General features: G+C 47.3%; 4 protein-coding genes across 4 annotated transcripts; 1 reads left to right on the plus strand and 3 right to left on the minus strand.

The window, feature by feature from the left end:
• Positions 1 to 11: 11 nt before the first annotated feature.
• On the minus strand, positions 12 to 1,532 carry MYCGRDRAFT_94458 (uncharacterized protein; the record flags this gene model as incomplete). Its single annotated transcript, XM_003851114.1, has 3 exons — positions 12 to 731; positions 785 to 1,109; positions 1,369 to 1,532. The coding sequence occupies 3 exons, from the start codon at positions 1,530 to 1,532 to the stop codon at positions 12 to 14; spliced, it is 1,209 nt and encodes a 402-aa protein (XP_003851162.1).
• A 2,464-nt stretch (positions 1,533 to 3,996) lies between these two features.
• On the plus strand, positions 3,997 to 4,878 carry MYCGRDRAFT_27413 (uncharacterized protein; the record flags this gene model as incomplete). The annotated part of the gene is made up of 4 exons (XM_003850652.1): positions 3,997 to 4,054; positions 4,103 to 4,148; positions 4,192 to 4,391; positions 4,442 to 4,878. Coding segments are annotated over 4 exons (741 nt in total), but the record flags the coding sequence as incomplete, so codon positions are not given.
• A 2,623-nt stretch (positions 4,879 to 7,501) lies between these two features.
• Positions 7,502 to 9,045, minus strand: MYCGRDRAFT_94460 (uncharacterized protein; the record flags this gene model as incomplete). Its single annotated transcript, XM_003851113.1, has 3 exons — positions 7,502 to 8,431; positions 8,523 to 8,701; positions 8,811 to 9,045. 3 exons carry the CDS (start codon positions 9,043 to 9,045, stop codon positions 7,502 to 7,504), a joined length of 1,344 nt encoding a protein of 447 aa, XP_003851161.1.
• Positions 9,046 to 18,075: 9,030 nt separating this feature from the next.
• MYCGRDRAFT_94461 (uncharacterized protein) lies at positions 18,076 to 22,024 on the minus strand (the record flags this gene model as incomplete). Its single annotated transcript, XM_003851112.1, has 9 exons — positions 18,076 to 18,843; positions 18,933 to 19,252; positions 19,335 to 19,803; positions 19,988 to 20,143; positions 20,607 to 20,681; positions 21,059 to 21,179; positions 21,615 to 21,683; positions 21,807 to 21,861; positions 21,931 to 22,024. 9 exons carry the CDS (start codon positions 22,022 to 22,024, stop codon positions 18,076 to 18,078), a joined length of 2,127 nt encoding a protein of 708 aa, XP_003851160.1.
• Positions 22,025 to 22,790: the final 766 nt, after the last annotated feature.

The raw sequence follows: 22,790 nt of genomic DNA on the forward strand, positions 1-22,790 counted from the left end.
ATTCGGCGAATTCAGAGCTTGGATTTGCTGCTCTTCGATGTCCACTCGTGGAGCCGCGAAACGATGCGGCGATCAATTTCCAGATGAGACGCCCGGTCTCGCAGACGCTCAACTTCTTTCAGTGGATGTCGAAGGAGTCTCTCCCCCGATGGAATCGACCTCAGCACATCATGCCGCTTGAACCTTTGCGTGCTCAAAGCCGTGTCTTTGCCACTGGATATCTGTTGGTCTTCGTGCGATTTATGCAACGCAAGCGACGCTGATTCCGGCAAACTTGCAGTCGATGCGAATCGATCCGACGCATCCACCGCAACGAACAGCTTGACAATGTCCTCGCCGAGCTGCAATCGAACGCCCTCGAGATCCTGTTTCGTCGGCAAGTTGAGGATGCATTGTTGCATCAGGCCGTTCCTTTCCTGAGAATCTAGATCGGCGGCCCGATCCAATTCCAGGGTCAATCGTTCAATGGCCGCCTTTCTGGAGCCAAACAATTTGTTTGCAACGTTCTTGTCGAAACTCTTCCAGAAGCGCTTGATACTCGACGAGCTCCATTCGGTGAAGATCTCAGTCAACAGTTCGAATATGACAATGTACAGCTCACGCACGTCGTCCTGCATTGACTGCACGTCTGGATGGGCCATGATTTGCTTTTTCAAGTACTTCATGTCTTTGCAGAGCTGTTCGAGGATATCTGCGATGGCGAAAGCGATATCTTCGTGCTGGATCGATGCCTGTCTAACGTTACATGCAGATTCTTGGGAGCATTCACGACACTCCTACGTACCTTCACGACAGCAGATAACGATCCGGTCAAGAGCGAAATGTACTTGTCGTTCGCAGGCACGACAGCCAGTAATTGGCTATAGTCCTCTGTCGAACGACTCAACTTTACGAAAGTCTTCTTGACGGCTTCCCATCTGCTCTCGTCCCGTTCGGATTGCCATCGACTTTCGGCGGCATGGACGGCGTTGCAAAGCACGAAAAGGCTCGGAGGTGTGTTTCGCATGTTCTCTTGCTCTGCCCGAGGCAACTTCTGTTGGAACCTTGCCCAGGCATCAGCGAGAGCGCCGCTTTGCCTTATTAATCGCTGCTCTTGCTTATCACTTGTCCTGTGGAATTGAAGTAAGCAGAAAGTCCGAAGACAGGAGAAGAATAAGCTTACGTCTCAATTAGGCGATCTACATCAGCCCAAAGCAGAGGCCATTCGCTCTTTAGCAATTGTGACCCATGCTCGACTTCTCTATCACGCTGGATTTTGGTAGCAAGCGCGGAGTTCAATGTGGCTTTCGGATCAGACTGGGATTCTTGGTCGCTGAACGCTTGGATTTTCCCTTTCAACCACGCCTTGGCCATGGTCCATGAGCTGACGAAGCCTTGGGATATCGATGCATGGTGAAACTCAAGACGATGGGGTCCGGCAGAGCGCAGGCCAGCCAGATGATGTTTCGACAGCTCATCTGCTGACGGCATATGCGCTGCAGGCTGACGGATCCGCCGCAGATGTGCTGCTTCAATGCATTAGCGAGGGACATTGTGTGTGGCTCGCATGAACGACATCGCTTAGATCTTGTTATGTGCGGCTGGACGTTCGACATCATCGAGCTGACGGGATCAATGCAGGCGTGCTGCTCAAACGTGTTAGCGAAGCTCATGGTGGTGCTCTACTGCCTATGTTTGGCTCGCCTTCAAGCGCTTGATATCGCGTAAACTCTGCCTGCTGAGGCGAACAGATACGCTCGACATCGCTAATAGTCTGTCCTCGGGCGAGTACGCTTGGAGGCGACAAAGTACTGCCCCGCCTCTGAGGGACTCGCCAGCCTGTTATATCAAGCGAGCCTCGTTGAACTGTGTCGCGAGTCCGCAACTTACCAACCGGCGGCTTCGGCAGCTTTCCGCTCCCACGTAACGGAACTGCCTGCAGGGAAACTCATGAAAGGTTTCGTTGCAGTCTACGGTCGAACATGCAGAACCTTTCTCAAAGCTCGCCACAAGAGGCCAGCTTGCATGGCAGCAAGTTTGTAGACGATTGTAGAGATATCTCCAAAGCATCGTACTCGCCGCACGCGGCCAACAGAAACGAAGCATCGCGGAATCCAATGAACTCGAATAATGCCGATGCCGATGACGACGACGACGATGTACTAACGACTGAAAGTGACAGAAGGGCTGCACCGGACGGGACTGCCGGCGAAAAAGGTGCGTAAGGCATGGAACGATATCTCAATGCAAGGTTTGGGACTGATTTTGACACGAAGGCTCGCCTTCCACCCCAGTTCCGGCCGGCCTACCAGATACCACCGGAGCAGAAGACTACAAGAGTGCGACGAAGGCAGCCTTGGAAGATTCTGAGCTCCAGAGAGCTCCAATGGTATGGGGAGTCTACGTGGAAGGGTTTCCAGAGATCGACAAACCTCCGTTAGCAGAGTACCATCGCCAGACGTCCCCATTCAATTTCTCATTTGGCTCCACAAACTCCGATCTTTTCAACAAAAATCATCGATCTCAGCCCGCACTCATCCTCGACAAAAGGGCGCTCGATCCCGAATGGAAATCAGGGGAGTCTTCAATCCAAAAGCAGCTTGACAAAGAAGAAAAGATTGATGTCTCTGGGCTCTACGACAATCACACAGGCTTTGAGCTGTCGGTTTCATCGTACGTGACAGAAGTATTGCATTCGCTGATCGAGTACTACCCTCCAATCTATCACTTTCCGGGCTCACCAACCCGTGGCTCGATATTGGATGGACCGATCAAGGAGCCGTTCCGAGTGCTGATGCATTATTACAACGAGATCGAAGACTTTCTTATTGCGCCCCGCGGCGGCAGTGACAGTCCAGGCGCGAGCTCGGGCATAAAGTTCTCGGAAACCCATTACGCCCACACGACGATCCTCAGGGACTTTCTACGGGCGAGGTTCGAAAGTAGCGTACTACCGATAATCAGGGGTTTGACGCAGCCGGAGCCATGCATCGAGTTCAACGACCTGTGGTATCTGTTCAAACCAGGGCAAGACGTTTACCTGCTCAGCAGCGAAAGTACACTCGCTTGTGTTGTGCACTCTGTGCCGGAAGGTGACTCGCTGGGATTCAACGGTGACGAATTCAGCCTGAACCGCTGGAATCTGGTGTCCAACGGAAGCAGAGTCGCCAGAGCGATGGCCACTCAGAAGTTGAGTAGATATGCTGGTCCCAAGCCAGTAAAATCTCTCCCAGTATGTCCGGTCGCCATATGGGATGCCCATGACGACAAGTTGAAACGGGGCCAGATTCTCGCGAGGAGTAGGCTGTACGCGGATGCCCTCAAGAAGGGAAGTATGCATGCACGATATAAAGGACCAGATCTATTTGATGGTCAGCCTGTAGGTTGAGCTCCATCGCACTGAAACATCACGAGAGCTGAGATCTCGCGCAGTACCAGGGACACATTGTGCTCGACCATCTGCGGGCTTGGAGCACCGCTGCTGAGGAGCTCGGCGAGCCACCCTTGGCTCGAATTCTGGATGAGAGCCTGCCAAAGTTCCTTCCATACGATCATATCTATTTGAGGGACGACGAAGCGGTGCAGCCAACACAAGTCCATCGCCCTACGACTGATAGATTCGGCAACGCTCGTGCTGACCCTGGATTTGACGTCCGTGGTCGGCCAATCCGTGATAACTACGGCGATCCGTTCATGGAGCCCAGTCGCTATGACCCGCGCGGCAACATCGATTACCAAGCAAAGGAGATATATCAGTCATCGACTTTGAACGAACATCAGCTTCTGCTGCTCTATGCTACGGCTCCAGCTTTTGCACTCAGCACCAAGCAATGGAGTCAGTCCTCGATGCAAAGATGCTTACAGACTGGACTAACATTGTCTATAGTGATGATCAACATGGACCATGTGCGGAGGCTCAAACCATCTGAAGAAAGTCTCCAGAATCTCGCGCTTGTAGATGAAGAAGCTCTGGAACTGCTGCGAGGCCTGTCTGCGCGGCAGAATGTTGGAGCGCGCTCGTGGTCTGCCGATTTCATAGAAGGAAAGGGCGCTGGACAGATTGTTCTGCTGCATGGTACGTGACCATAGTCCTCGTTCCATCCCCATATTGACGAGTATGCAGGCCCACCTGGAGTTGGCAAGACATATACCGTTGGTACGACTACGTGGTCCACTCCCGAGAGCATCGTGATGCTGACCCGCCATAGAGAGCATTGCAGCATGGCTTGAGAGACCCCTGCTATCTCTCACGGTCGCTGACATAGGCACTGTCGAGACGAGCGTTGAATTTGAGCTGGTGAAATGGTTCAGGCTTGCTGAAGCATGGAATGCGATACTGCTCGTTGACGAAGCAGATATTTTACTCGAGCAGAGAAAAAATCGTGGCCTCGCGAGGAATGGACTCGTGTCAGGTAAAGCTCATCCGAATATGATGCACGTCAATCAACTAAGTCCATGACAGCGTTCCTCCGGAGGATGGAGTACTTTCGCGGCATGCTTTTCCTGACTACAAACCGCGTCGGGCAGATCGATGATGCCTTCATGTCCAGAATCCATGTCGCCATCGGCTACGAAAGCCTCACTCCAGAGATACGTCGTAAGGTCTGGACAAGCTTCTTCGACAAGCTGGAGAGAGAACGAGCAGACAAGATCGTCATTGGGGAAAATGCGAAGAAGTACGTTTTGGAAGACAAAGGTGTGCAGAACATCAATCTCAACGGCCGCGAGATCCGCAATGCTCTTCAGACGGCGATAACAATGGCCGAACACGAATGTCTGGCCAAGAAGAAGCCCTCAGGCTCAGGCTTGGTCTTCGTGGAAGAGGGACATTTCCGCCGAGTGTTGAGACTGAGCGAAAAGTTTCACACCTACATTACGAAGATTCGGATGGAGGACGAGAAGAAGCGAGCTCTGGGAAGGGGAGATCGCAACGACTACGACACGGAGAATGCAGGAACTTCCATTTGAAGGGGCGTGCAAGGCGTCGAAGGAGGGACCCACTCGCCGCAAGATTGAGTCGTCTTCCTTCGACAAACCCTGATTCATGAGAGTTACATTAATCACACGAAGCCAACGCGAGACGATGAAGTTTTAACACTAGAGCTGGTCTACGATGTACGTCCCATCATGAGGACGGATCGCCGATGTAAGTAGGTTCTATTGTCCTCCGCGAACCAATCGTCCGCTTCAGCTTCGCAGCGCGCCAGATCCAAGAGGCCCTGAACACAGGCCCCGGACAGAAGAGTCAACTTTAGAGCTGGTCTACGATGTACATCCCATCATGAGGACGGATCGCAGATACAAATAGGTTCTATTGTCCTCCGCGAACCAATCGTCCGCTTCAGCTTCGCAGCGTGCCAGATCCAAGAGGCCCAACTGGACCATCTTAGCAAGAGCCCGGACGTAGCCATTCGTGGAGAAGCAGATCTTGTCTAGGATGACGCCTTCCATTCTTCTCCGCCGCTCGCAAAGAAGCCGAACCAGGCTCCAATGATGCTGGTTGTGCTGGTGGTCGGAACAACCCTCGAGCCCTGGCAGTCCGTCGATGATTTTAAACGAGCCAGGACAGGCTTTTTTCCAATGCGCCATGTCGTCGCAGAGCTGCTCAAGAACTTCGGCAATGGCAAGAGCAATGCATTCGTGTGTTGAGTTGGCGCCGGGCGATAATCGAAAGCAGAATCCCGGAGTGCTTTCACAAGAATGTACACAACTTTGTAATGACACGCAAAAATTCAGCCCAAAGCGAGAGTTGTTGGCTGGTGATACCAGCAGGCGTCGACCGAACGACTCAACGTTGCGAACGCCTTATTGGATCGAAACACGTGGCAACTCGCAAGAGCACGGCAAGGCTCGGAAATGTGGCATCTCGCACTTCCCCGCTTGTTGAAAAGGCAGTTTGTTGTCGAACATGCTCGGAGCTTGCACCGGAAGCACCGAAGGCATGGATTATCTGGTCAACTCTTCCGGCTGACACCTGCACTGCGCTCACCGCCGTCATCGAAGGTATGGATTACTTCGTCAACTCTTCCGGTTAACAACGGTCGATGCACTGCGCCCACCGTCAGAGCAAATCACACAAGTAAGCCGTTCCCTCGACTGTCGTTTCTGGTTCTTGACACTATTATCGATCGATCGAAAGCCTACCAGTGGACCTTTGCCCGGTTGAACACCTACCTGTCGGACCTCACACACTCTAAACCTCACTTCGTCCCACACACGGCATCCATCGCAACAAATCAACGATGAAGTTCTCCATCCACCTTGCCTACCTCGTGGCCACCCTCTTCGCCGGCCAAGTCTTCGCTGTGCCTGGCGCCGATGCTCTCGAAGATTCCTCCCACCCTCACCACAAAAACTGCTTCAGTCAGTACACCGGGCTCTTTCGGCCGACAAGACAACTGCTAACGTTGTGCATTTTCGTAGGCTACTGTGGCGACGGTACGCCCTGTGCCTGCGAAGGGTTCCACTGTGGCGGAACTTTGTGCACGAACTAGAGACTTGGACAGCCGCTCTTGCATGGCGGCGGAAGCGAGCCGAACGATATTGACGGGTTCTCGACATGGCACGCTCGCGCGGTGGACCGGAACTGGTGGAACGATTGAATGAAATGGCTGGATGTAATACGCTAGAAGTGGTGGAGGTGGTGGGCCATCGTCTTGTGCGGTAACTCCTCGATGGTCGAAAGCAGGGATTTGGGAGAGGAAAAAGGACGAAGCGGACTCGTGAGATCCGTTTCGAATGATCGATCAAGCAATCGATTCTGTTCGCGGTCCACAACATCACCTTGCCAGTGACGAGGATTTCGGATAGTGGTACTCGTGATGATGGCTCAGACGCTGCAGTCGACGGATGTCCGCTAACAAAACGCAGCGCGACAGTGCTCGACTCTGAGGTTCAGCTTCTTTCTGAGGCACACGTGTATGCTGAAACCTTGCCCACGCATCGGTAAGCGCTACATTGTGCTCGGTCAAGAATCTCTCTTGCGGCATGCTCCGTCTGCGTTTACTTGCAACCAAGCAGCCTGTCGAAAAGCTCTCGCGGAAATTTTCACGGTTGCATAAACCCGGTGGCGCGGAGATCGCAACGACGCAACCATGAGAATGCTGGAACATTAACGTGAGATCGTCGCTAAAGGCCGAGAAGACATAATTCGGCAAGATCACCAGGCCTCGCGGATGGCGCACTCGAGTCGATGATGGAAGAACATCGTGGTAACTTGCACAAAAGCTACGGGAGATGAGAGTCGTTCAATTCCCGATCTATACTTGGGTATCATAGTCGTTGATCATTCTCGATCATCTGTTATCTCTGTTGGGGTATCATATCATTACAATCATGCTCGTCATGACATCACACGGTGTCTCATTGCCCTTTGCGATCTTTCAAATTGTTCATGCCGTCGTGTCCAAGAAGGAGTGCAATCGCCGCGCTACCATTCCAACCTCTTCTGCCTCTTCATTCCCCTCTCCGTGTCCGCCGCAAGTTCCACTTCATGAACTTCTTGCGCCATGTGAGGTTTGCGCTAATCGTTCTTGCTTGTAGTCGGAGTGGAAGATGGGTCAACGCCCGTAGGCTCCACGTTTTCGGAGATCCTGGTCGAGGTTGACTCGGTGGCCGTAGCGTTCGTGGGAGCATCGTTACTGTGGTTCTTCGCCTTCTTGGACACATGTACATCGTCTGCACTCATATCTTCGTTGCCATCGTCGGTAGCCTTACGCTTGGTCGAAGGACTCAGTGGTGGAGGATCATCAGCGTTCGAAGTGCTGCCGAAGGGACTGGGAGCAGGAGGTATAGGTCGAAGACCGTCCGCATCCCGCCAGTTTGGAGAGACTGCTTGGTATCCTTGCTGATTGCGGCGAGCGACGAGGAAGTCCAGGTAAGCATCTTCGCCAGGCCTCATTCCCAGAGCAGCGTACGCTGCGCTTCCAGGGCGTTCGGGGCCGGTGGGTTTGGGAGCATCCTCGGCGGGAGTGGTCGCCTTTGCTCCATCAACGGCCTTCTTCTTCTCGCTGATCGACTTCGGACCTGACAGCACTGTATTTTCTTCATTGCCATGGTCGCCTCTGTTGCTTGATCCCTCCGCGTCATTTTCCCCTCCACCCTCCTCGCTCTCGACACCTTCACCCTCGCCCATGGCTTGCGCGGGAGCCTGAGCACCAGCATGGGGAGCCATGGTGCCTCCCGCGCCGCGAGCTTTGGGCACGAAGACGAGAGGAGTGCCTGCGGGCAGGAGGAAGCCATTCAGTCTCGCCTCGACAGCGGCGATGTGGGCTGGAATGCGCGAATGATCGCGTGTTGGCGGTCCGGTGATTTGGCTTATCTTCGTGAACCTACCGATCTGCTGGACGACAGAGTGCTCCGAGCGCTGTGGGCGGGCGACGTGTGGCCAGTAGATTGCGTTGTGGAGTGCGGCCATTTGTAGGTGAGTTCTACCCGCGTAATCGCGGTAGATCTGTAGGCGTGTTAGCATGGTCTTGATTCGAAGGGGGGGATCGCTGATGTCGATATAGATACGGAGGCATCAGCTGTGACCTTGTACGAACCTTGAGAAGGATCAGATCTTCACGATCTGTCCAAGGCGTCGACTTTACACCCGTGTTGGGCGTCCTCTTCTTCTTCTCCTTCTTCTCCTCGCTCCCGTCACTGTCATCGCCCGTGGCCTTGGGCTTCCTAGGCTCACGCGGTGGTCTCGCCATCATAGCCTCGTAACCCGCAACTAGATCTAGATCTGGCAGGGGCAGTGGCGCATTGGGCAGCGTGGATAGCATGGGTACGGACGGCGCTACTTCACGTTAGGTTGCTGCGCAGAGGTATCACACGGTGGAACTTACTGTTTGGTAGCTCGACGGCTCGCTCAAGGTCGCCAAAAGGGTCTTCATCATCGGAATCCTCTCCAGAGCGATCGCCTTCTGCGCTCTGCTCTTCTCCGCTGTCGGTGGGAAGCCTATCAGCGATGCCGAGTGGTGCGCTGATGGCATCTTCTTCGGGCTCGATGTTCTGCAGCTCGCCAGCGGTTTCAGAAGGGCGGGAGCTTTCGAAATTCTCTATATCGTCTTGAGGTTCCATGGTTGATGCGTGCGCAGGGCTCGAGAAGTGTTCTGGACAATTCAAGCGCGCAGGTGTGGTGTCGAAAGGTTCGAGAATAAGGACTCTCTGCCTCGAGCTCTAACAAAAAAGAGACGTGCAACGGGAACGAGGGCGGGAGCATGCGCTAAAGGGCTGGTAACCTGTAGGCCCACTTTTATCGGTGAGTGAAAGCACTGTATAAGTGTTTTGTGCTTTCGGATGAAGGGTGTGGGAGGAAGTGAATCCACTCGTATAGTCACCTTGCAGCTTAAATATACGGCCAGTCGCAATTGCGAATGCTGTATCAACCGAACTCCGGAATCTCCACATCCATTGCTCATAGCTGAGAGCCTGTTCGAGCCAACGTTCACTCAACAGCAGGAGGATTCGGAGCCTACCGGAGCGCCCTTTGATCATTGTATGCACTTTTGCCATATCATGATCGACGCCTTGATCAGAGCCTGTTCGGACAATCGAATTGTCTTCATGTCCTACCAAGGCAAGACCAAGCTCGAAGGCCGTCGTCCTCGGGCCTCAGACTCTCGCATCAGTCGAAAAGCAAGGGGCGAGGCAGGACTCTCATCGTTAGAAGCAGCCAAGACCCGTAGTAGACTCCTCGTAGCTTCCGATCATGGCCCATGCGGAAGAAAAGAGCGGGACCACTTCTGCCGCATGGCTCTTCGACAGGATCCATCAACCTCGCAGGCACACGCCGAGTTCACGACGGATACCACCGGCCCGACCGTAGACCCATACTGCTGAGAACAATGGCAAGATCAGATCGAGGGCAAGTTGCCGATCATATGAGCAGTGTGTTCTTCCAAAAGCATGGCTTCCTCTGCAAAGATGGGGGGTGTTTTTTTTTTGCGACATGAGCCGGGTGATGGCCCATCGGTCTGCGAAGACTTCATCACATGATCCTCTCGAAAGCTTCGAGATCAGGACTCATACATTGCGAGGACGAGTGTCGGCTGGATCATCGTGGGTGTAGCAAGAGAAGAGGAGGAATGTGGGCGTCCGCTCTCGAGGTCCCGTCAGGATTCCAGGCGATGACTAAGCTGTCGTCCTGCGGGCCCGGGGTCTTTGTTGTGGATCATCAGACTAACCATTAGTGAAGTGCACGTGACTAGTGCCAAGGCATTCCTACACACAGATAGCTAAAGTAAGAATCTTATACTTAAGATTCTCTCTGCATAACAATATATACCTGCTAATTAGAGGTCTTCTTCTACTTAGCTTAAATCTAATTATAATAGGTTATAAGCCTAGCGTAACTACTGCATACTTAAGGAAGAATTGTCTGTTCTAAGCGCAGCTACTAGAACCTTACTATATACTATTTAGACAGTTAACTAGCGAGCTAAGAAAGAGCTAGTTATAATAACAGCCGCAATATAGGCTAATAAGTTTAAGACTGCGAAAGAGAATAAAGTCCTAAGAAAGGGAAGTAACTTCTTAGACTAGTTAAGGATGCTTAAAACAGCCCTTATAGACAAGAAGGTATTAGGCTATATCTTTTATAACATTCCCTAGTGCCCTGTCTAACTAAAGCTAGGAATTAAAGTTAGATATCCCTCTCTACTAACTAAGGAGAGTACTACTTTATCCTCCTAGGCTCTAACTCCTTCCTAAAAAGAAGGAGGGGATACTCTAGTAATAGAACCTATTCTAACTAGTAGACTAAGACTAACTCCTCTCTAAGTCTAGTATAAGTATAACCTAATTGCATATAGGATTATTAGTAAAAGGATTAACTAATCTCTAAGGCCTAACTTTAGGGATATAGAGAAGATAGCTAAAGAACTATATAATACTATTGCAGCTACCTATAGGCCTATTATAACTATAAACATTTATAATAGCCTAAGGATTCTTAGAATTAGTAATATTAAGATCTAAGGAATAAATACTTAGAAGTACTATAAGGACTTCTAAAAGTAGCATTATAAGTATATCTTTATAATAGAACAATACTCTAGGTCTAAGAACATTCTAGTCTTAAAGCTTACCTTTAGTAATAAGCAGATTAGGCTGTTCTTTATCTAGGGCCTTTACTATCTAGAATACCTAAGAAGCTAGAGATAATCCTATTATATTAAGAATATAACTCTTAAAGAGCTAATTACCTTATTAATTAAGGAACCTCCTTTACAGATATAGAGGATAGTAAGAGGATTTAGGGGTACTGTAGTAGATAATAATTAGTATACTAAGTATACCTATTATATCTATATAAATGCAGATTGCTTTAAGAAGTACCCTAATAAGGCCCTAAAGTCCTAGGTATATAAAGGAAAAGGAGGATCTAATAAGGATAAGAAGAAGTCCTAAGATAAGAGCAAGAGATATAATAAGAAGGGAGGAAAGGGTACTATAGTAATTAAGCCTATCTCCTTTTCTAATGCAGGCTTAGGCTCTAATTTAGATAGCTTATTTGTAGGAGTAGCAATTACTACCGCTAGAATATAAAGGAGTAATACTATTATCTAGGATTCTAATATATTATACTACTTCTTTAATAACAAGTCCTAGTTCTTAAACCTTAAACCCCTAGAAACCCTAATTAGGTTCTCTTAAGCTATTAGACAAAGTATAGTTATATACTTAGGAAGTATAAGGATTATAATAAAGTATAAGGGGAATAAGTTAAACATTACCTTGCAAGATATGTTATACTCTCCTAACTCTAATTATAACCTTATCTTAGTAGAGACTCTCTAGCTAAAGTATAAGGTCTACCTAGATAAGCTATCTTTATGCATTTTAAGGAATAATAAGAAGATAGGCAAGGTTTAGTCTACTTATAATATTCTAATCCTCTAGAATGCAACTGTCTCTCTCCCTAAGGGGAGTACTAAAGTTACTTTTATAACTAACAGGAATATATCCTATCTAGCCTTTACTATACCTAAGGCTAATATAATAAGATAGTACTAGAGACTAGGCTATATAGGGAACAAGATTCTTAGTATAATAAAGACTTAAGTCTAAGGACTTAAGCAGATTAATATATCTACACTTAAGTACTATAAGCTATATAAGCTTATAAGGTTACAAAGAGTAGTATTAAGAACTCTAAGACTAATACCTTAATCCTTATTAGATAAGGTCTATATTAATATTATAGGACTAATCTTTCTACTAGATATCTTTAGATACAAGTATATCTTTATAATTACTAATATAAAGTTAAGAAGGAGATAGGCTATCTTCTATAAGCTTAAATTACAAGCTGCATAAATTATTAAGAAATAGACTACTAAGACATTTAACTAATACAAAAAGATAGTTAAGATCTAGTTCTTAGATAAAGGAAGAGAGTTTAATAATAATAATCTAATTACATTTGCAGAGAATAAGGGACTAAGATAGGATTTCTTAGCTCCCTATACTCCTAAGCAGAATAGAATTGCAGAATTATTTAATAAGGTTATCCTTAATAAGGCAAGAGCAATAATAATTAACTCTAGCCTACCTCTCCCTCTTTAGAGTTTTGTAGTTATATATACAATCTTCCTTACTAATAAGCTAGTATACCTATTAACTAATAAGATTCCTCTTTAGGAATTTAATTAAGATCTTAATGCTAGAACTCTATATATTAATCTAATAAAGGTTAGGAGATTTAGATGTAGAGCATATCTGCATAATTAGGGGAGATCTAATTTATAGAAGTTCTATCCTAGAGCAGAGAAATACTAGAATCTAGGATTCTAGGAGAATACTTTAACTAACTATATAGTTTAGAAGTTTAAACTATCTACCCTTGCTAGGTTTTAGTACAAAATTATAACTTCTCCTTATATAATATATAATAAGAATAAGGTATATAGTATAGTACCTGCTACCCTAAACTTCTAAGGGGAGAGTTTCCTATAACTAATATAACCTATTACTATAGAACAGGAAGTCTATATTATCTATACTAAAGATTAAGATTAGGGCTAGGATGCCTAAGAGCAAGATACCTAACCTTTTACTACTTCTTATCTTTAAGAAGTAGAGAATATGTTTAATACTATATAGAGAGAGAGAAACTAAGCCTCCCTTTTAATATCTTAGGGGAAGCAAATATTAGGTTAGGATATATAGTCCTAGAATAACTAATATAAGCAGTCTAAGCCTAATTAGCTAAAGGCTACTAAGTATAAAGAAGCCTCCTAGCTAGCTTAGGGGGAGCATATTTCTAAGGAAATAGGAAGTCCTAAAGGATTCTAAGAAAGTCCTAAGGGATTCTAGGAGCAGGCTAATACCTTATTAATATAGCTATAATATTAAGCATTAGTAGAGAATTGCCCTAAAAGGGAAGACCTCTAAGATTATACTATAACTCCCTTCCTAAATATTTATATTATAGGAAAGAAGAAAGTAGGAAGAAGCCCTAAGAGACCTAAGAAATTAGGTAATAAAGCAAGTCCTAAAAGCTTAGGCATATTTAGACTTTTAAGAAGTAAAAGATTAGTTATAAGAAAAGACTATAATAAGATCTAGAAGATAGGACTTAAAGTAACAAATCCTAATCTGTCTAATCCTAAGATAGTTAAGGAAGCTCTCTCTAGATCTAACTATAAGGAATAGGAGAAAGCTATTATTAAAGAAGCTAAGTTACTTAAATCTATAAGATGCCTTAAATAGAAACTTATTAGCACCCTCCCTAAGGGGAGAGTCCCTCTTATAGGGAAATAGGTCTTTAAGATTAAGATGCTCCTAAATAGAACTATAGAGAAGTATAAGGCTAGATAGATAGCTAGGGGATTTATATAAAGGAAGGGACTTAACTATATTAATACCTTTGCTCCTACCTTAAGAGCTATAATAGGGAGAATACTTCTGTCCCTCTTAGTTAACTTTAGCTAGAAGAGGAGATAAGTTAATATTAAGACTGCATTCCTAAATCTAAACCTAGATAAGCAGATCTTTATTAAGCTATTAGAGGGAGCTTATCTCTTTAAAAAAGATGCTTATAAGTATATTATATATATTAAGAAAGGACTATATAGGCTTAAGCAGGCAGCTGCTCTCTAGTACTATAATACTATAGATACTCTCTAAAAGCTTAGTCTAATAAGAACTATTAGTAATACTTGCCTCTTTTAAAGGAAAGGCATCCTTGTTCTTCTTTATATAAATAACTTCTAGATCTTTAGATAGTTAGACTATAAGATTAACAAGCTAATTAAGGGATTAGAGCAGAAGTATATAATTAAGGTTGTTAATACTAATGTCTTTCTTAGACTTTACCTAAAGGAAAGGAAAGATAGCTCTATGTCTATCTCTTAGGAACACTATTCTAGAGACAAACTTTAAGGATATAGTCTTAGTAATGCAAAGAGTGTTAAGTACCCCCTTAACACCCTCCTTAAACCCCTCTAGGATAAGGAAACAAAGGAGGACTATAATCTCTTTAATAAGATTATTAGGGAACTGCAATATCTATTAAACTATACTAGACTAGATATTAGTTTTATTGTTAACTACTATATAAGGTTCCTTTAGAACCTAGGACCTTTGTATATTTAGGCAGCTAAACATATCTAGAGATATATTGCAGGTATAATTAACAAGTGCCTTATATATAAGAAAACTAAGGAGCAAATTTAGATTAAAGCATTCTTAGACTCTAACTTTACTAGTAATCCTAGTATATCTAGGTCTACCTTAGGAATGCTCTTTAAAATTGCAGGAGGCCTAGTTATCTAGAGATCTTAACTACAGAAAGAAGTAGTACTATCTAGTACTAAGGCAGAGTACCTCTCTCTTACTAAGGCAATAAGAGAAGTAAATTAGGTAAGGAATCTTATTAATAAGCTCTAGCCCTTTACTTAGGCTAAAAGTATTTCTACTATCCTTATTAAAATAGACAATTAATTAGCTATTAGCCTTGTAGAAAACTATACTAACTCTAAAAGATTAAGATATATCTCTCTTAGGAACTATTACTATAGAAAGTAATATAATAAGGGGAATATTAAGGTAGAGTTTGTAAGGACAGATATACAGCTTGCAGACTATCTAATAAAACTAAAATCCCTAAATACTATCCTCTAATATATAGATCTATAAATCTAGCAAAAAGATACTTATGTGTCTATGTTAGGTAGCTAACATAGACATATAAGAGAGGCTAATACAGGAATTAAACCTATAACCTTCTAATTTGTAGTTAGAAATTATACTACTAGACTAACTAGCCCTTAATAAGAAGAGGGAAATTGCTCTTAAATTTATGCCTTAATACCTACATTCCTACCTAAGAAGGATTCCCTCCCTAGAATTATACTATTTTATTTGTTACAAAACTAAGAAGTATAATACTTAGAACACTTATTTTATTCTTATCTATATAAAGGAAAGGAGGTAACTATATACCTTTACAAAAGCATCTAAGAAACTATAAGAAAAACACCTAGCTAAAGGAAAACTTTTTTATAAAAACCTAAAAGTATTAGAGTATATCCTAGAACCTGCAGCCTGCCCCCCTAAAACTACTACTAAAAGACTAAGCTAATTCCCCTAGAATCTTAACTTAAAGCCTAAGAGAATATTAATTTCTATTAGGGAAGAAGGGATTTTAAGGAGAATATATATAGGATACTATATTACTAACTACTACTTTATCTCTGCCTTATTAGAGCTTAATATTTAGCTAAGAGGAGTCTAGTTATAGTATAATACAAATCCCTAAGGATTAGGAGTTGTTAAACTAGGGTAGTTTTCTATTAGGAAGGCCTACTCCCTTAGGTTATATAGCTCCTCTATTACTATATTAATAAGGTCTATAGTAAGGAGATCCTTATTAAGCTTAGCTATAAAGTTATTAAAGCAAGCTATAAAAGAAAAGGGACCCTAAGCCCTAATATTTACTTTGTTATAATATCTATTTATCTCTCCTCTAATAAGTTAATATATAGTCTAATATACTATAGAACTATCTTTATAGATCTATAGAAGATCTCTACTACTAATAGCTCTTATTTTATTAATAACTTACTAGAAGGTTTTCCTAGGGATAGAGAAAGCTGCTCTTCTTCTAGAAGCTATAGCTAGTAATATAAATTATATTATTAATAGCTATAAGGGATAGATAATAGATTAGCTAATAAATTAGCTAAATAGATAAGAGGTATAGATTATAAAGTAGAGGAATAAAAAAAGCTAGAAGAAGATGCTTTTTAACAAGCTAAAGCCGAGTATTAGCTACGTAGTAGGTAAATACCTGCTATATTTAGGTAACAGACAGCTCGTAATAATATAGCTACTAATAGGGGAGTGTTGTAGATTATTAGACTAACTATTAGTAAAGTGCACGTAACTAGTACTAAGGCATTCCTACATATAGATAGCTAAAGTAAGAATCTCACACTTAAGATTCTCTCTGCATAACAATATATACCTGCTAATTAGAGGTCTTCTTCTACTTAGCTTAAGTCCAATCACAACAGTCTTCCCGTCTTTCATCCGAGCTAAGCCCACCGAAACCAGCGATCAGCAACGACATGAGGTGGTGTCTGCAGAGACATGGTCTGGTCTGGTCAAGTGCGGTGGCGGAGATGGTCGGAAAGCACAAAGCACGAGGCACACGCCATCGCACCGAAACGAGGATGACCCGTGTCACAAGATCACAATACGAGACTGCACTCGTTCCCATTGTGCTCGACTAGACACAATACAGCCCATATTCGGAGCGGATCAAGTTCAGCACTGCAATGCCCCGACCCCCTAGCACGGAGACAGCAGGTGCGCGCATCCGAGTGGACGTCTCGTATTTCTTGCCCGCGTTCGATGGTCTAGTCACTGAGACCCCTGGAGTCTGCAAAGCCGGCGAGATTCCCGATGTCCACGGCTGGTCTAGCTAGGGAATCGGGACCGCACTGCCTCAAAAGCTACCCTGGCCACGGCTGGTCTAGCTAGGGAATCGGGACCGCACTGCCTCAAAAGCTACCCTGGCCACGGATGAAAACGAAAAAGGAATCGTCATCTTCCGAGCGGGATACATATAGACATCGCCGCGTCGCTCCTTCTCTTCTTTCCTTCACTCACAATCCCACAACCACCTCCATCACGTCGCGCAATTCTGCAACCCAATTCTGATCCGGAAAGCAACCTCCCTCCAGCTACCCATCAGCACCCACCCACCATGAAATCATTCCTCCTGTCTGCCACCATGGCCCTCCTCCTCACCGCCCTACCACTGGCGAGTGCGGATTGCTGGGTCTACGAATGCTCAGTCTCTGGCGTCGGCCACCCATGCGTGTGCGGCGACGTTCCAGGGAAATGCGACGGCCATAACCCTGTATGCTGACTTGCCATTCTCTACTCATTGCTTGTCGCTGGAGCGCACTGACTTCTTTCAGACTTGCATTGCCTGATGGTCAAGATCCACAACAAAGCGACCTCGTGCATCTATCCATGTAAGTGTTCGACCCCGTGTCTGAGGGCCGTGCTAGTTGGCTGACGAGATGGCAGAAGTCGAATCGGAACGAAACGAGGGCGTCTACTTGTTGTAATGTCCCCTTGGAGTTTTTGCTTGGACTGTGTTCTTGGACTGCGTGCTTGGACTGTGTGCTTGGAGTGTGCCGCAGTGTCTCCTTGTGCCCTGAACACCAGATACATTGAACACTACATACACTCGGGAACATGATATGACATTGGTCGCAAGGTGTTCAGCCTTCCGTCTCTGCCATGCCCACTCTTGCAAAGCTGCTCGTTGGTAGTAAGTTGTGTTCGCAGTCATGATTTCCATTGTGCTCAGAACAGAACAAAGCAACCAGATCTGCAGCTACAGTACAAGTTCTCCGTACCCAAAGTTCCTCAGTGTGTCATGATCAAAGGTCGCTTGCGTCTGTCTTCGCAAAATCCCACCCTTTCTGCGCCATGCAGTCATTATCGCTGATCGTCGCTGATAATCCATCATGTCTGTCGGGGTATCATATCTCGTAATCATGCATATCATCTCTGTTCATCCTGCCGGTTTGACGGTCGAATTCGTGCCACCATGTCGTCGTAATGAAAGGAGTTTCTCTCAACAAATTACTCCTTTCGACCGTCCTTGTCCTGCGCCTGCTCGGCCTTCCTGGCTTCCTTGAGTTTCCTGGCATCCTCTGCGAGCTCTGCCTCAACCTCGAAGTTTTGAGCCATTGGAGTAGCCACGTATGGACCAAACATTTCAACGCGTTGCTTGGCCTCCTCAGCCATGCGCGCTTTCTTCACTGCGATCTTGCTTTTCTTCAGAGGAGGAGATGCAGTACCGTCCTCGCCGTGTGAAGTCTTGCGCTTCCCCTTGTTGCCCGTATCCTTTCCGCCGATCTCGCCCGCTGGCTGCTTGCCTCGCGAGCCACCTTTTCCGCCATTGCCGGCCTCGTCGTTGGAGTTGTCGGAGTCGTCTTTTCCTCCAACGCTGTCTTCATTGTCGCTCTCCAAGTCGTCGGTTCCGTCGTCAGACGACTCAACCTCACCTGGGAGAGGAGCCGGTGGCTGTGGCAGAGGGGTAATGTTGTGGGGAACCATAGTCCCACCAGCGCCACGAGGTGTAGGGAGGAAGCGAAGAGGTCCATTGGCTGGGAGAGGCAGGCCGGCTAACCCCGCTTCGAGGACGGCAATCTGCTGCGGCACGCGGTTGTAGTCGCGTGTGGAAGGACCGGTGGGATGCGCAACCCTCGTGAAGAGACCCATTTGCTGGGTGAAGGAAGCCTCCGTGCGCACGGGATACGCAATGTGGGGCCAGACGATCGCGTCGTGGATGGCGATATACTCGAGGTGAGTGGGGAAAGCGTTGTTGACGCGATATTCTTGGTAAATCTGTCGGATGTGTTAGCATGCACACTCCATATGCGCAATCCATTCTGCGGATCTGACGTGTATCATGTGGGTGAAGAAGCAGGACATACCTTGAGAAGGACAAGACTCTCGGCATCGGTCCAACTCGGCGAACGTGGATGAGCTCGACGAGTTTGGACATGTCCTCCGCCACGTCCACCACGTCCACCCCGCGGAGCGCCTGGGACTGGAGGATTGCGTGCAACGCGGACTGGCTTCAGCGCCTGAATCATCGGCTCGAACCTCGCGACCAGAGCAGCGTTTGGCACCGGTAGAGGCGCGCCGGGCAGCAAGGATGGTATTCGAGGATAGGGACCGGTGCTGGCGGGTGAAGCGACTGGTGGAGGACCTGGTGGTGCTGGAGGCTGCACTGGCCCGGCTTGAGGGAGAACTGCGTTTAGACCGTTAATTGGAGTCCATGTAATTCCTGTCTCGCATGAGCGGAGTTCAGTGTGATGAAGTTGTGGACTTACCAGTAGGTGGGAGGTTGGCAAGCTGGTTTAGGTCGGCGAGAGGGTTTTCCTCGCTGCCATTCTCGTCCTCGATATTCTCTCCGTCCATTTCATCTTCGTCTCCTCCATTCGCGTCTTCTTCATCTTCCTCACCGACATCTTCATCGACGCGGTCCTCTTCCTCTTCAGCCAGAGCTTGTCTACGCATGGGGCCAGCGCGGAAGTTGACAGGATCGTCAGACTCGACAGGTGCGTTGCGCTTCTCGATCTCCTCGTCGTAGCCAGTGAGGCTCTTGGGTGGTGGTGGAGCGGGACCTTCTTGGTCCTTCTTGCTGCTCGGTAAAGCCATATCGACTTTGCGCAGTAGTTGAGTATGTGCTGTGACAAGCTCAAGTGGGCGCTCCTGCGATCTCAAAAGGTTGAAGAGGTTTAGCAGATCTGCCTCACGGAACGAAAAGAAGTAGCGGAAGAAACGGGAGTATGCGCTGAGCTAGTTACCCGCAAGTCCAAGCTTTTTGGTGAGTGAATGCAATAGTAACAAGTGTGAAAGGTGTTTTGTGCTGGGAAAGGGGTCCGGGAGCAGGTGAATCGACACAAGCCTTCACCTCGTCCTCACCTCGTAGCTTGGAGATACAGCTAGTACTTCCTAGCGGTAAGCATACCTACCAGCTGACCAGATCATGCTCGTACTCGTTGCTGGTTGTCGTGTCAAGCCATGGCAGCACTTCGAGCCAGCAATACGTTCTTGGCGTAGCATCCACAACGAGTAGGAGAGACCACTGGCATCGTACGACTAACACTCGAGGGGCCTCCAACAGTACAGAGGCGGTCTGTATTCTTTTTTCAGCAAAGTCATTTTTCTCTGCCCTCCACGACCACGAAAGAGTACTGCAAAGCTGTGCCACCAGTCCAATTGTTGCGCTTGTTCTCCTCCATGTCGAGTCACATCCTCCATCAGACCGTGCTTGCTCCGGATTAGCGGCTTCCAGACTCCTCTCGCATATTGACTGGCAGTATGAGAAGATGCCATGGAGAGAAAGTTCCGGACGTCTTGCACTATTCGGATGATGCTTAATGGTGTGGTGCAGGCATGGTTCGTTGCCCATGCAGCTCAGGACGGACACAAACTGATGACACTCGACAAGACGCCATCTCGTATGTAGTGTGCGAAAGATTCTGGAGTCCTGAGATAAGCGATCTGGTCCTTTGGAAGCATCTTCGAGAACAATGAGGCGGGACAGCACCGCGGCTCTTCGTAGATAGTCGCGAGTCTCCAAGGGGCTTCTCGCGTACGACTTTCGGAGCCAGACCAGTATCTCGGCCTGCTACTCGAGGGTGTATCGATGGAAGAGTGAGCGATGTTCCAAGCTGTTGATTGCAGGTGCGTAGTAATAATGGAATGGTTGCTCGATGAGATACAGCCCAAGCAATGCAACGTCTGTTGTGGATCATCAGACTGACCATCAGTGAAGTGCACGTGACTAGTGCCAAGGCATTCCCACACACAGATAGCTGAAGTGAGAATCTCACACTTGAGATTCTCTCTGCATGACAATATATACCTGCCAATCAGAGGTCTTCTTCCACTCAGCTTGAGTCCAATCACAACAACGTCAACCGAGCCAATAGCGCTTAGTAAGCCGCTTACCCTACCTAGGTTCTTCGTCCTTTGCATCTCACAAACATCACCTACTACAATATTGATGTCGCCTTCTTCGATGGTTCATACGATTGCGACCACATACCCTATCGTCGACAATGTCTGGAATGGAGGTGCGACCGAGATCATGACGGTAGACCGAGCGGAAGTGGCTCTGGCGAACCTGATCGCCGTCGTCCTCAGGAGGTTGAAACCGAGGAAGTGCCCTTTTACGGCAGTTTGGCGAGTTTTCACAGCGGTTCGATGCCGGAGGCGACCTTGTTGTCAGCCTCGAAATGTTATCTTGGCTCAAGCTCTTCGTAAATGGGCATCGTATCGGTGATCGAACCAACGAAGAAATGCCGGCTCTTGGACCGAAGTGGACAAAGACTGTTCGTTCTTCAGATTTACAATAGTGGTTCAAGCATCGAGGATTGTGGTCTGAAAGAAGGGGAGAAATGAAAGAGATAGGACAGCGGGGTGATAGTTGATAGCTGGCAATGTGGGCATCCTCGCGGGTCTCATCTCATGGGGAAACGGCAAGTAAATTACACAGTTCCCTCTCGCACTGCAATCTCGGACACATTCTCCGCCAAGCCATCCTCCGAGTCCTTCCCATCATCATGTCATCCAGAACGCACTCCGGACAAACGATCACACACCTCTTCCGGTCATTGGCAGCGAAAGATTGACGCTCTATTCGCACAGTGGGTCGCAGCTTGGTCCGTAACCTGGGATGTCGCAGCATGTTCCGGTTTTAGGCGGGCACCACACGCCACCGTCCTCGCATGTCACTGATTGGAAAAAAATGTCAGCATGTCTCGTAGCGAGTTCACGAGGGAAAGGCAACGTACGCTGGCACTCGTTGCTGAGGCATTGGTATTTTGGAGTACAGCAATGAGCCCCGGACTGGCAGTATTCTGAGTCGGTAAGTATTCGACTTAGCAGTTCGAGGCGATGGAAATGTGGTATACGTACCACGGTCATGGATGCAGCCGATCGTCTCGTGCCGGTAGCATGTACCGATAGCGGCCGCGGCGATGGTGAGCAAGGTGTATGTGAGGACCTTCATTTTGACTTCGAGGGTGCGGAGGAGTGACCGGAGTGCTCGCAGGGTGTTTGGAAGCTTTGGAAGCTTTGATGATTTTGGGGCGCCTTCGTCGACTGTGAATCTGGGTGGAGGATGCAGAGTAGAACGGAAGGAAGATGAGGAGAAGAAGAAGAAGAAGAAGAAGAAGAAAAGGAAGAAGAGGGAAAATGGTCAGTCTTCCGAGGTCGTTCGAGCCGGAGACCGTAAGCATGGAAGTTGTGACTAAGAACAGCGATGTTGTGACGAACGCTGGCCGTCGGAAGAGTCGGAATGGATTACATATGACTTGGAAGGTGGCATGCTGCGGGGCGGAGTGGTCCACTTCTTGAGCATCAGGCCATGAGCACTCGACTTGCCATAGTCAAGGCCAAGGGGTGGGAGTATGCGTACCAGCGTTAACGAGAAAGCGAATGGTTTCGGACCGGTAGCATGCACTAATTGCGACCCGGTGATAGTGAGCAAGGTGTTCGTGAGGACCTTCATGTTTGAATTAAACCTCTTCGAAGCCTCGGAAGCTTTGGTGGCTCTGGTTCCTTCGTCTACTGGGTAGAAGATGTAGAGAAGGAATGGGGGGAACAAAAGAAGAAATCGTCCTCGCAACACGATGACCATGTCCCTGTCTGAATTAGTCGATGTCTGAAACCCAGCGCAAGGAGTGTTCAACGCGAGAATATTCAGCACGACGCTATCGGTTCGATCCGCCCGATGCTTGTTACTATCACAAGCAAGCGGTGTCGTCAACAGCCAT

This window comes from Zymoseptoria tritici, chromosome 7 (assembly GCF_000219625.1).
Source record: "Zymoseptoria tritici IPO323 chromosome 7, whole genome shotgun sequence".
NCBI classification, from domain to species: domain Eukaryota; kingdom Fungi; phylum Ascomycota; class Dothideomycetes; order Mycosphaerellales; family Mycosphaerellaceae; genus Zymoseptoria; species Zymoseptoria tritici.